General features: G+C 45.6%; 1 protein-coding gene across 1 annotated transcript in view; it reads left to right on the forward strand.

Annotated features, from left to right (window-relative positions):
- Positions 1-6,675, forward strand: part of LOC116435036 (uncharacterized) — a 32,255-nt gene extending 25,580 nt beyond the window's left edge. The window contains exon 5 of the mRNA XM_031994122.2: positions 3,040-6,675. Coding sequence (XP_031849982.1) covers positions 3,040-3,588 — 549 coding nt within the window. The 3' untranslated portion in view covers positions 3,589-6,675. The remainder of the gene's footprint in view (positions 1-3,039) is intronic.
- Positions 6,676-13,494: the final 6,819 nt, after the last annotated feature.

The following is a 13,494-nucleotide window of genomic DNA, read 5'->3' on the forward strand; positions in this document are numbered from 1 at the left end:
TCATCGCCGTCACCAGGCCCCCATCATTGCCGCCGCCGACTGCCCATCGGGGGCGAGGATCCTTTCGTCGGCCGATGATTCGAGGAAGGACACCTTTTTCCCTACTTCTACGAGCGCGAAGCTGTACAGGAGTGTTCGGACACTTACGACCTATTCGGCTGATATGAAATATACGGATATCACGATCGAATCGCTTCAGCGGAATGGACTGCTTCTTTTTTGGATTTGCTTGGGAGTTTGCTACTACTGTTTGGAGTGTTTTGGGGAAGTGGATTTTGGAGGTGGATGGTTTAGGAACGCGTTGGGTATCTCATTGGTTAAATTTCTTGGGTTAACCCTTTGGACTTGAATGTTTTTCATTAAGAATATTGGACATTTTCTGGTGAGATATAGATGGTACTGTTTGGAACTAATGAGAATGTATGTAAGTTAAGGAACATATTTTATTTGAATAGTTCGTGAATGAATATGTTATACAAAGATTAATATTATATATAGGAATGTATAATTTTTATATATTGAATCAAGTGGTGATTGAGAGCCACATCTCGAGTGCAAAGGATTAATACTTACAATAAAAATGGGGGGTATTACCTTTACTGTTCAATCAAAGTTTAAATAACAGTATCAAAGGACAGTAATTATTAATGAGGACACTCTATTTCACAACAATCTTGTGAACACTCGCGAAACAGCTTGGATACATAGCTTAAAAGGGAACTGTAGAATTAAGTTCTTGATTCAGGGAAAAAACTTTCCAAATGAAATGGACCTAAACCATCAAGCATCCAAACTTTCCAACGACTCTTAGAAAAGCACGAGGATCCAGGGGAAGCACATAAATTCGGAGAAGAAAATTCGCGCTCCAATCGTCTCCGACATTAGTCCAGGTCGATCCATATGGGCACAATGTGGGTGAAATATCGACGACCCCGGCGTGCAACAATGGCCCCGGTTGACTTTCCCAGTCTAGTCAACTTTCCCGGCCCCGTAAGCTTGTAGGGGCCATTTGGAAAATAAAGTGAGCTAGCAAAAGACATTCCATTCCCTGCTGCTCACTCTCTCTCTCTCTCTCTCTCTCTCTCTTTTTCTGTCTCTGTCTAGCCGTGTCGGCGCGGCTCCTTCTTCCCGCGCGTCCCTTCGTCCTCTGACGACACATGGCAGCGCAGAGAATAGACGCTTTTGTGAATGAAAACAGAAGAGAAACGTTTCGACGTTATTGTACGGTTGGATCGTGACATCGTTGGAGGATAATTAAGTCTTGCCGGGCAAGGTCTGGTGTGTCCGGACGCTGAAACGAGAGCTAGAGAAACTATACGGCGCGATTCTGGAATATTTCCTGACCATTTCGTAGCTTCCGTTTCATAAAATAGTACCTTTCGAATATCTCACTCGAAATCTTAACATGTACACCATCTAATATTCAAATTCCTATTACCATATTATACCACTTTTATCCATCAAATTCATAAAACCTTAAATCAGCGTAACAACCGATACGCTATTTTCCCTTATTATATACTCTACATACCTTAATACCCACGATTATCCATTATAACCACAATAACCTAATGTCACCTTCAAATTATCCACTGTCACCAAGTTTAATCGCATAATTCTTCATTCAATCCCCTCGATTAGCACCGACAGCGACCAGCGCAAAGCGCCGCAGACAAAATGGCCGCCGCGCAATGCGTCGAAACCTCCTCTCTCGCGTTACATCGAACAGGTAGCTTTTCTTCCAGAAATTCGCTAGCATTGCAAATCACCTCTGTTCCCACAGCACGGCACAAAGCATTGAGGAATGCGGGGAACACTTAATTTCCGGATCCACCGTGGCCCAGCCGGGCCGGGCCGGGCCAGGGTCCGAATTTCGCGAGGGGTAGGAGGATTGCGAGGCGAGAGGAACCGAGCAGTAATCAATTGGACGTAGCCGGGAGGTGAGACGAGCGAGGCAGCTAAGACTGGATGTAAATCATCCGGACAAAGCCGCTTAACGATCCGACAAAGGGTCCCGCTCTCAGTCCTCCGTCCACGAATTATAGAATCGGGAATACGCCGTCTCCTCGCCTTTTTAAGTATCCCTCGCGGTTTCACGCGGCGGAGGCCCCGGTCCTCCTACCGACGGCTCGTGGCCGACGCGCCGTTACGAAATTTATAGCCATTGGCAGCTTTGTCCTCTGGATAGAACAAATCTCCGCGGTCGTGGATCCGACGATTTCGCGATTGGCGAGCGGCGCGCCGAATCGAATCCGCCTCGATCGCTTCTCTCCTCACCGACCGCCGGCGATTTTCTCCCTCTCGCACGCTGGATTTATTAAAATTGATCGGTGACACGGGATCCATTAGCCCCGGACTCTGGGCTAGGACTTTTAAAGGAGAACGGGAATGCGGAGGAATGTTGGGAGACTGTCCTTTGATATATTCGGAACCTCTAAAGTGTCTACTATTTTTTTTTTTTAACTTATTCTTGTTCGGGACTTTTTACTTTTGTTCGGCAGTGTTAGGGGGAGATGAGTATGATGAATAGTTTGGAGAATTTAGGGGTAGCCGTTTGGCGTGTCGTCAGAATTTTAGAATAATTCGAATGAATGTTTTACTTGATACTTATAGTTTATGGGGCAAAGCTTAACGAGTCTGACAACGTGTTGTAATGATAATGTCGAATTTTATTCTCGAATTTCGCGTGAACAGCTTCGCATAAACCGATGCAGGTTATGCAAATTGGCCTGGGCAACGTCTAGACCTATAAAATCAGGAGTCTTTCCATTCTAGAGACACCTTCACAGTCGAGCCAATAAAAATCCTATTGAAGATAGTACCAAACTTAAGATTCAAGATCTGTTTTCAGTTTCTATAAAGTCTGTATATTCTCAATTGTCTCTACAATTATCCAAAGAAATTTTACAAGCTCGTGTCTACTACATCCAAAATTCACCATAGTACTCTAATATCTCATCTAAAAATAACGATGTCACCTCGACGAACAATGTTTCCAGAACCACAAATGAAACCCCTATTTCCTCTTCACTGTTCCAGGTGGTGAGCTCAATGGACGCCATGAAGTACTCGATGGAGGCGGATAAATATCGCGCCACGTACATGCCACCCAGTACCTTGGCGATGAGTATGTACTCCGACCCGAAGTACCTGGACTCCAGTCCGAAATCTTACCTAGACCGGAGCTACCTGGACTCGGCGAAGGCGTATTTTGAGCAGTCTAAGCTCTACATGGATCAGAAGCCCTCGATAACCGACTACAATCGACCCAGTTACGAGCACAACAAGCTCTATGAGGAGTCTAGCCCCGGTAGCGTGGTGGGCGGGGGAGGATCGACGAGGTCACCGGCTGCAGAATCGCCGGACATGAGCAAACAACACGAGAGGACCGAGCAGGGCTCGTCAAGCGCCAGCTCCACGTCGACATCATCAGCTGCGAGTCCTGGAGCCAGTCTCCCGGCCTATTACCCAGGTCCAGTACAGAGTAGCGGCCTGCTGGGAGCACAGATGAGCCAATACGGAGGCTACCAAACCGCCCCCACACCTGGGAACGAGTCCTTCCGACGACCTCTTACGGTCATCTTCTGACCCGATAGAACGTAGCTCTGATCCTTCTTCGAGGAGCAGTTTCCGTAGAGTCTGGTTCGACCCTCTGGTCCGAAGGTGTCCGAGGAGCTGTGAAATGTGATTGTTTATTGACATTTAGGTTTGTGACGTTTGAATTGTGTCGGTTCGGTGATGTCTACAGGGTGGATGCTGAGAAATAAGGGTAGCGAAGAGTTGGGCTACAGCTGGGCTTCCTTGACATATCAAACTGGACTGTTCAGAACAATTTGCAATAGTGATAGTTGAAGATCAAACTTTGAACTTGAAATGCAAAGTACTTTGGGTCTTCAAGACCACTTGTTATCGTCAATTTCAGAAGAGCTTCTTCTTCAATCAGATATGTTACAAACATATGATAGATTGAAATAATACTTGCTGGAAAGATGAACAGAGATTCCTTGAATCATCGGTTCACCAATGTTCAAGAGGTAGCTAAGTCTGAGCCCTCCAGAAAGGAAGCATCAAACATCATCATCAGGAGTGAAGCTTCTAGATCCCCTGTACGGCCATGATCTTAGGAACTCAGCATCGGGAACCGGACAAAATGGCGGACACCAGAGGTGACTCTCGGACCAGCGAAGAGGACCACGTTTACTTCCTCCGCGAAGTGAATCCAGGGCCACCAACGGTACACAGCGTTGACAGCAACAACGAAATCGAATCGCTCCGTTCTAATCACTCGTAGACGCGGAGAGAGACGCAACGATTATTTGTCAGAGATAGTTCCCGTCGATGCGGACGGAATGGTACAGAGAAATTGTACATAGTCCCCGTGTAAATAGTGTAGCAAGGATTATTATCGCGCAGGACGCTCGAAAAAGCGATTTTCCTTCAGCCCCATTCCCCGACTCGCCCTGGAAACGTTCCAGCTGCCGAGCACGCGTATCCAGGATACCTTTCCTCAGATCCAGGACCTCTTCCGCCTTCGATCATCGAAACTGTTTGAGTAAGTCATTGATTTTCTATCGGTAGCTGTATTAACACTTTGCCTATCGGAGCCTATTAACGCTTTAACAACGAGAGCCTCCATATTGATAACGTCACGCTTATGTATCCGAAGTTTAATACGATTGACTCAATTATTAATTGATAACGTTATTACGTTATTTCAGTGCTAAAGAACGATTGATTAATTCTTTTCTGGTACTTAAAATTTCAATACATAATCTGGCTTCTTATGGATGTCTTTCAGTTATACAAATTTTCGTTGACAAAGGGTTAATAGGATCCTTAATGTCTGTTCTATATCAAAAAGTATCTTGATCGGAAGACATTGTTATGTTACTCTAATATAATTATACAAATTTTTTATTTCGAACCGTTAATTGTTAATATGGTAGGTGAAGTGTTAAGCCGCGTCCCCAATATCTTAGCCTTGCCGCTTGAAAAGCACATAACGAAGCACACAAACCACATTCCGTACGTTCCCAGAACACAAAACCGTATGAAAAAGTCCAAGACGGTGTAGACTCTGCTTTAGGGTACGCACACTCTGATAATCAAAGCCTTCACTGTGGTCCAATAATTTCCACTGCAAAACCTATCTTCGTCGCTGTTAAAAAATGAAAAAGGAAAGATATAAAAATGAACTTAACATCTTTAAAAAATCGAAAAGAAATCATTCCTTACTAACATCCACATCACCGTGCGACGAAGATACCCCAGACAATGGAAATCATTGAACCACGCTGTACAATTTCCCTATAACAAACTTAACAAAGCGGGACGAGAAAAACGGTGACAGTCAAGTGACAAGAGCCCGGTACAGCAGATTAACCATCAGGTTCGACGACGGAGGGTACCGGAACCGGAGAAAGGAGAACGCGTTTTTCGTGCGTACGTTCGATTCGTAATCAGTGTACATAGACGGCTCGGATCGTCGACGAAATTCTATCGCGTCCGGTGAGCATCTCGGTCCTCGACGTCGGTGGCTGGCGGCGGTCGTTCGGCAACTCGTCAGACGCGTCTAGACACCCTTTCCTCTATCCATAGATACGATGTGCGTGTCACGAGCGCGGCTTGACATGCGTGTATCTCAGTGTATCGGTTCGAGTTAACTCGTTCGCTCTAAACAGCGTATACATGCACGTATACATGGTCGAATAATCGTTCGCTCGCGTAAAACGAGTGTATACCATCCTGTCATCTAACAATTTGCAACAAATGGAACGTTGCGTTCTTAATGGCATCGTACACAGTGTTTTATGTATCACCGTCTTATGTATTCGACATCATGTATCAAATGGACGCGTTTCATGCATTCGTCTCTACCGGCTCGCGAGCAACACATTCTGTACACGGAGACCACGTGTTCCTGCGAGCACGCCGGAGCGAAAGGGTTGACGAATCTCCCCTCTCTTTGTACTCCATTTGGCTTATTTATTATCGAGCTTCCTTTGTTTTTGTTTTACATGTTGATTACTTGAGTTTCTCCGGACTCGGAAGCTCGAAATACGGGGGAGCGTTGGAAACGAAACCGGTGACGCCGATCGCTGTCCCAGTGGTCTTCAAATGATCCTTACCGTCGCCGACGCGGTAACGTGGGGATCGAACGGCAAGGATCATTTGAAAACCCGCCGCTAGAAAACGCGTTTGTAAAATATCGTTTTCCCCTTCCTGGATCGATACTTCTCGCCTTCGGCCCGAGTTTTTTTTCTGTTTTTTCCACCGGCGAGGGAATACTTAGTGCTCCCGAACCGGTTGATTCCTCGTTGTTTCGTCTGTTTTCTTTTTGTTTTCAGTTTTCTAGTTGATGTTCTATCGGACGACTTTGCGAGGAAGAGAGTCGACACGAGAGCTTTTATAGGTGTTTCACGCGAAAGAATGCGAGAGAGCAAAAGAGTGGGAGAGATACGGACGGAAGAGTGAGAGAGAGTGTTTTTTCGGACGCTTTGGCGGAACGTTCACGCCCTCCCCCATTGTGCGACGTGTAACCTTTGTATTTGTATCGTTACGATAAATCTTACACAATGTACCAATTATTCGATTATTACAATTTAACGCGGCAGAAGTAACCTATAAATATTGTATTCTAAGTGAGAAAGCAAAATAAACGTTAAGTATTATCCTTCGAAGGCACGATCGTCGTCTAATTGCTCGTAATCCCTTGTTGCCACACCACCTGTTTATATCTTCTGTCTCTTTCTTCATTCTTCTTACTTAATTCCATTTTTACATAGAAACTTATTATAACACCTAGATACTCGATTCTGGCCTGAAATCTTAGCCGCAAGATCACTTAATCAACTAAAAACGAATGAACTTGTTTCCAAGAAAATTTCAAGCGAAATGTCAGATTTCAGCGATGAAAACAAGGCGCACCAGATAGATCTCGATGAAACACGTTCGGTTCCCGATACGAGGGGCCCGAACAATACGCTCGGAGTCCGAGGATCCGACACGAAATCCAAGATCGGCATTCCGAGGACGGCCAGGCCCCGAAAATCCCCGGAAACAAAGAACGTCGGTCCCGGCGTTCTCGGCCAAGTTAACTGTGCACAATATCTATCGAAATCTGACACGCGGTCGAAGCGTGAAGTTGAAAAAGTGGCAGGAAGGTTCGCCGGGTTGCGGCTCATTGTCGGATTACGAAAAGCGACAGCTGCGATCGCGGCTGCTGTGCCGTGATCCCTGGATCCATTCATTCGTTTGCACCTCTGCGACACCTTCTCCGGCGACGTCCGAATCTTGCGTTCCTCTGTGGTTGCACGATTCCGTCGACGGTGAAAGGAACGGTTGGGATTTGTGAGAAAGTTCTCGGACGGATCAGCCTCTTTTCTGTGAAACGGTGGCTAAGAGATCCGCTGGATGAAACGTACGAAATTTAAAAAACGAAGACTAGCCGTTACCTATTTAAGCAGCACTGTTTAGAATTAGAGTATCAATTGTACCTAACAACCTTAAATATTCTTTTTCAATTTTTATCAAATTTAATCCCCTATTGACATTCGTTAAGGACGAATCATTGTTTCTAAAACTACCCCCTCGAAACATAGAATAGGACAATATCCCTCTAACAGTCCTACAAACCAGCGCAAGCTCCAAACATTCATATCAACTCCACAAACTCGCATGCAATACAAACCTCTTCAAACCTCAATCCCCATCGAAACGCTCCTCAAACACCTGATCTTACGTAAGCACCCCCAATCCTATCATCCCACTAACTGTCATCGCAATCAGCCGACCAAACGGCCGGAATCATCGGTCCCACCGCGATGGAAGCAAAGTGTCGAAAGCTGTCTATTGGCGGACACCAGCAGCCAAGGCCTCGAAGCATAAAAGAGGAAAGGTAACGAGCAGTTAGACGACTTGGCAGGGGTCTGTTGGCCGGCAGCAGCAGCAGCGACGGCAGGAGCAGGAGCAGGAGCAGCTCGTTTGTTTGCGGCTGGTAACTCGATAAAAAAGAGCAGCGGCCACGGTAGCCCGGCCTCCTCCCAGCAATAATGAGTCGGCGCTCGTGAGAACGGTGATTACCGACTTATGCACGCCTCTTGCCGCGACAAACTGACAATTTTCACCATCATTATCCTCTCGAGGGCCCCCGCCATTGTTTCTGATCACTGGAGAGCCATTATGCTGTCGAGACGCCGCGCCAGCCCGGGCTGCGGCGTATATAAGCGTTCGCGCGCCAACAACACGCTCTCCCCAGTCACCGTAGGCCTCTCTCCTGGACCCCGGGGCAGGAGAGGTGGCTACCTTCTCATTAAATCCATTATACCGAGTGAGCAGCGATGAACTCGAGCCGAACGCGCCCGTCAACCGCCGAGCGCGCGCACCTTTCCTCTCCACGCCGGTTAGACAGATCGTTTAGGTGGAATCTAAATCATCCCGCGCTGTCCTCCCTATCCCTTTCTCTCTCGCACACACTCGGCGCGTCCTTCGGCCGACCGGGTGAGCCTTCCTCCGAGGACGTTCAACCCCGATGCACCGTAACCTCTCACGACTTCATTAGTACCTGTTGACTTTGGAATGCTCCGCTTAGAGCGGGGCCACCTCCCGCTGCCAGACTCGGATTCGGTTTTTTGTCGGTTTCCTGATTCCAGGCCAGAATAGGAGTCCGGGGAGAGCTGATAGGGATTTGATCGCGGGGATCACGGCCGGCTTTTGTTGCGCGGTGGGGTTTTAAGTGGTCCCCGCGAAGTCCTGTTACGACACTATCGATGAAGAGCAGCGACGCTGTGAGGATTCGCTCCGCGGGAGGCGCGGTGATTTAAGATGGCGTTGGGTGACCTGGTTTTCTGCGAATATTTTGTGGCGATTCTTTTCTTCGACGAGGTGTTGGAAGTTTTTATTGAGTGACGGAGTACTGAGATCAGTAGGTAGGCGAGTTTTTGGTTGTGTCTGCTGTTCCTTTTATTTTGCAATGGTACCGTGACCTTTGATTAACCCTTCTTGTCATGTATTTTTCTACACAGATTCTTAGAAAGTTAAAAGTACAATATAGAGTTGTCATTAGGTAAAGGTGTATGTAACAATATATTCTCGACGAAGAATGTCACAGCAACGTATTCCTTTATCAATCTCAATACTTATATTTTCTATCTCATAATCGAGAACTCGTAGACCCGTCAAACGTTAGAAAAATGTTTGCTACCGTATATTCGAAAGAACCCGAGCCACTTTCCCAGGTGATCGGAACAAGTTACAACATCCGATAAGACACCCGTGACGAAGGTCCTTGAATGTTCTCCTCCGTCCGAGCATAGAGACAAAGTCTGCCGAGGATTGCGTCAACGTCATCATCCGTGGAACAGGTTCCCGTGGCCGGGCTGAAACGTGTTCAGCCGTTCACTTTTTCGTCTCTCGTTAGAAATCACCGCGAATCGGCCGTTGATTGTCTAGGATTCGGCTACCGGTGCTCGACGGTGAAACGACGGACAATTTAATTACTAATTATACGTCCCGTCAGTCCCGGTACGACGCCGAGAATCGAAGCCGGTCGACAGCCAGCCTGCCCTCCCTCTCTCCTCACTCCACCACTCATCGCTGTTCACCGTTCAAAAGACGCTACAGACAGTTTTCTCATTAAATTCATTATAGAACGACGAGCAACGAGTTTGAACGAGTGCCTTTCGCCGGTTATATACCTTAAATCACTTAACCGGAATGTAAATCAGTCGCTCGTCCACCACCTCACGGCTTCATTAGCGTGGATCCGCCATTGGCATTTCGAGCCTCCGCGCCCGCGGGGCCTCTACTTCCGGTCGGTCGGGTCTCCCCGCTCGAACTTGAACCATTCTGAAGGATTAATTACTTTCGACGTAATTTCAACGCGAGACCATCGCCGGGATATTATGGTATTCGCGTTTAGGCCCTCCGTTGGCCATCTACGCTGCGGCGACGGAAAAATATGCAACGGGATTGAAATTATTCGTACGAATCTTGTTAGCAACGATTCGAGGAAATTATCTGCTCATTTGAAGTGCCTCACTCTAGATGCAGCCTGGATATCGGGGTTAGGTCTCGCAACGGCAATCGTGGTTCGTAAACCTCGAGTTTCACCCTTAACGACGGATTATGAATTTTTTGCCCTCCTCGGTTTCCTTTGGATTCCTTTTTCCTAGTTCTTTAAATATCTATTTTTAATTTACAAATTTCTGCCCCGCTTTGCAGCATTTAGTTTATTATTTCCACTGAACATGCTAATTTATTATTAATAATTCATGATCAGAACACATGTCTCGTGGAATTTATCGCTACAATGTTAACAGCGTCACTGTCAAATTGTTTAATAATTCGAATAATGCAGCTCAATTTTACCTCACCTGCCATACCGCTCCCATCTCCGTCAATCACGCGCCCCTGTTCAGGCAAACGCGTTTTACACGAGCGGTCCCGATACGAGCCGCGAACGGTATAATTAATCGTTGATCATTGTTCCTGGAGGCTGCCGGGAAACTCGTTGGGTTCAGCCTCGGATTGAACCCTGCACTCGAGAATCGACTCCATCGGCTCTGTTCCTTCTCCCGCCTTCTTCTCGAATTTCTTTCAGCAACCCGAGGCTGCCACGCACCGGAAGGAATTACATCGACGGTATTATAGGTCTGAGGGTGCGATAATTGGTTGAAGTAGGTCGCGCATATTTTTATTTAGTGATTCACATGAAATTATGGAATCCTGATTTTCACTGGATCAGGTAGATCGTTTTATTACACCTTAATGTTGTAGACATCTGAAAGAAGCCTAAATTTTCTTCAATGGTAATATTAATGCAATAATATTCAATACAAATATATTTTTAGTGATGCTTCATTATTAAATTTGTACACTTTAATGTATACAAGCTGCGAAAGAAACAGAATTTTAATATTTTAGGGAGGAACATTTAGATACGCTGAAATTCTCGACAGTTAAGGGTTAAAGTTGATCAAAGAAAATCGGGCGTGTTCCAATTAAAGACTCTATAGAAAACACTATTATTAATTTGAACAAAAAAGTTCACGTCAAACGAATGCTTCCGTCAGTGATTGTACGCATGAGAATACAAAAAAAGGAACAGGTGTCACGATCGGATCAGAAAGTTTTTGCCATTCGATGTTGTGTCGCACAATTTACGCGGAATTAACCGGAGTGTTGAACTTGCGGTTCACAGCACCGGCCCCGACACGTGCGTGACAATTCGGATTAAGCAGAGACCGTCAGCGATCCGTGAAAAATGGCGCCAATAGCCAGCGAATTTCGATCGTTCGTGTGGTCCGGAATCTCGTCTTCCATTTTGTGTTATTCTCCTTCTCCGGCAACAAAACTCGGAACATCGTGATTTCTGCAGTGTGTAACAACGCGGGCAAAAGAAACATGCAAAATAAAACACCTATAAATTTTATTTCTGACCGGTTACCTAATGAAATCATCCGAAAACTGTTGAAATTCGCGTTACAAAGTAACCGAACATATATAAATGGGAATCTGTGCTGGAATAAATTTTTGTAACTGCTTCGGAGAATAGATTTATATTAATAGAATGTTCCTGTTCCCAGAAATTTAAATTTGACAATCGATAAATTGCGAATTACAGAGCTCAAAGGGCGTCGACGCGCGAATATTTCGTGCCAACGATCGACTCGCGTAAACAACCTAGGGAATTGCTGTATAACTCTGTAGGCGACCTGCTCGAAATAATTACACCGCAAACAACCGGTTCGCTGCTTCGCATTTGCCGAGATTATAGAGGCGATAATTCGTTAAGCATGCCTCGGTTGTTATCGCGGTATTATTAACCGTCTCCCTTTGAGAGAGGTTCCGTCGCGACTTGTCGTTTGTTCGAAATTGATGTGGTGAAACGTGCGGACGTGTTACTTGGCTCATTGACGTATCAATATTTCACGCGTAATACGGCTATGTAAATATTTCAAATTTGAAAGGAATTTTTTCCTTTCTTCGAATATTTCAAATCTGATAATAAACTTTTAATGAATTCTACTTTACATAAAATTGATCAATATTTACGTGGTATTCGGTACATTAACCTCAGAGAGCACAAGCAACATTTAGCAGCGTTGACATTTTGAAATAAATTAAAACGTAAAATGTCTTTGCACCTCGTTTCAACGACACAAATGAATCTTATCAAAATTATTTAAATAATTCATTAATCTCCACGTTGGTTTTAAAACTATTCAAACGTTTGCTAACATTTATTAACAAGAATGTATCCTACAGGTACGGGTGGCAAGAGTAAAATTCAAACGCCACAGTGACAAGAGCTTCATCCGCCCGAAAAAAAGGACCATGTTCTTCTTCCGCGGTGCTTTTTCATCGTTAAACAGGTAGTGAATTTCTTCTTTTCCAGCCGGCGGCCGAGATACACCCGCCGGATAAAACGTAGCAGCTTTGTTGCCGGGAATTCCAGGCCATCGAGGAGCCGGCACGCCGGTTTTCGGTGTATGTAAATTAGCCGATGGTCTATTCACACCCGTACACCTGGTTGCGGCCTCCCGCTGCACGGATGCTCATACGTGGATACCATTCCGGGCGTCCCACCGCGATTCGGAGGTAAGTCTCGTCCCATTTTGTCGCTGCTCTTAAGCCGTTCGATACAATTTTCCAAACAGCTTATGGGTCTTCTCGATAAATGATCATTCATCTACTTGCTAACCATAAAATTGTAAAGCCAATAAAAGTACACCCTCAGAACTGCATTGAACACTGAAAGAATTCGCGTGTCCCTTTGTAGTCTTCAAAAAAATTCTGTTCAAAACAACCGTATCCACGTCAACTGAATTCTTTCGAACTAACCTTTTTATCCATCATTTCATTAAAGTTTTTCTGCGATCGAAAGGAGATCGTGTTAAGATCTCTTCCTAATTATTTAGCCTTAAACATTAAAGTTCGTGTGGATCGTTGACAATTTTTTCTAAAGATCTTCCAAAGATCTAAATAGATTTTTGTATAGATGACTACATTCTTTGACCTAGGTTATTATTGACAATTAAAAATGATTTAACCATAAAGGGAGGATACTGTCACGACAAGCAGTACACGTCAAGTACAAGTGATCGCCTAACAATTCGGATAACTATCTTTCGATTTTCGTCGAACACTATCTTCCACCGGCGAGCGGGCGTCCTCCTCTTCATTCGAAAGGACGTCGCGCGTTTCCCCGTTTTGTTTCGCGATACAAGAGGGGGCGTAAGTGTGCGATGGCCCTCGTTATATCCGGCCGCACGTATCAGTCGGATCAACGCGCGGAACCCCAATCTGCGGGATCCAGATAACGGTGTGAATCGTTACTTTATTGAATCCGCGAGCGGCGGCGGGCCCTTTCGCGATTTAAAAGCTGGCAACAATGACACCCTCCTTTCAATCGCTCGTATACAGCGATATCTGCTCGGGGGTGATTCGTAGGAAACGAATTTTCGAAGGGTTGCTTTCGCATTGGTCGCTCGT

Source organism: Nomia melanderi, chromosome 4 (assembly GCF_051020985.1).
Source record: "Nomia melanderi isolate GNS246 chromosome 4, iyNomMela1, whole genome shotgun sequence".
Taxonomy (NCBI): Eukaryota; Metazoa; Arthropoda; class Insecta; order Hymenoptera; family Halictidae; genus Nomia; species Nomia melanderi.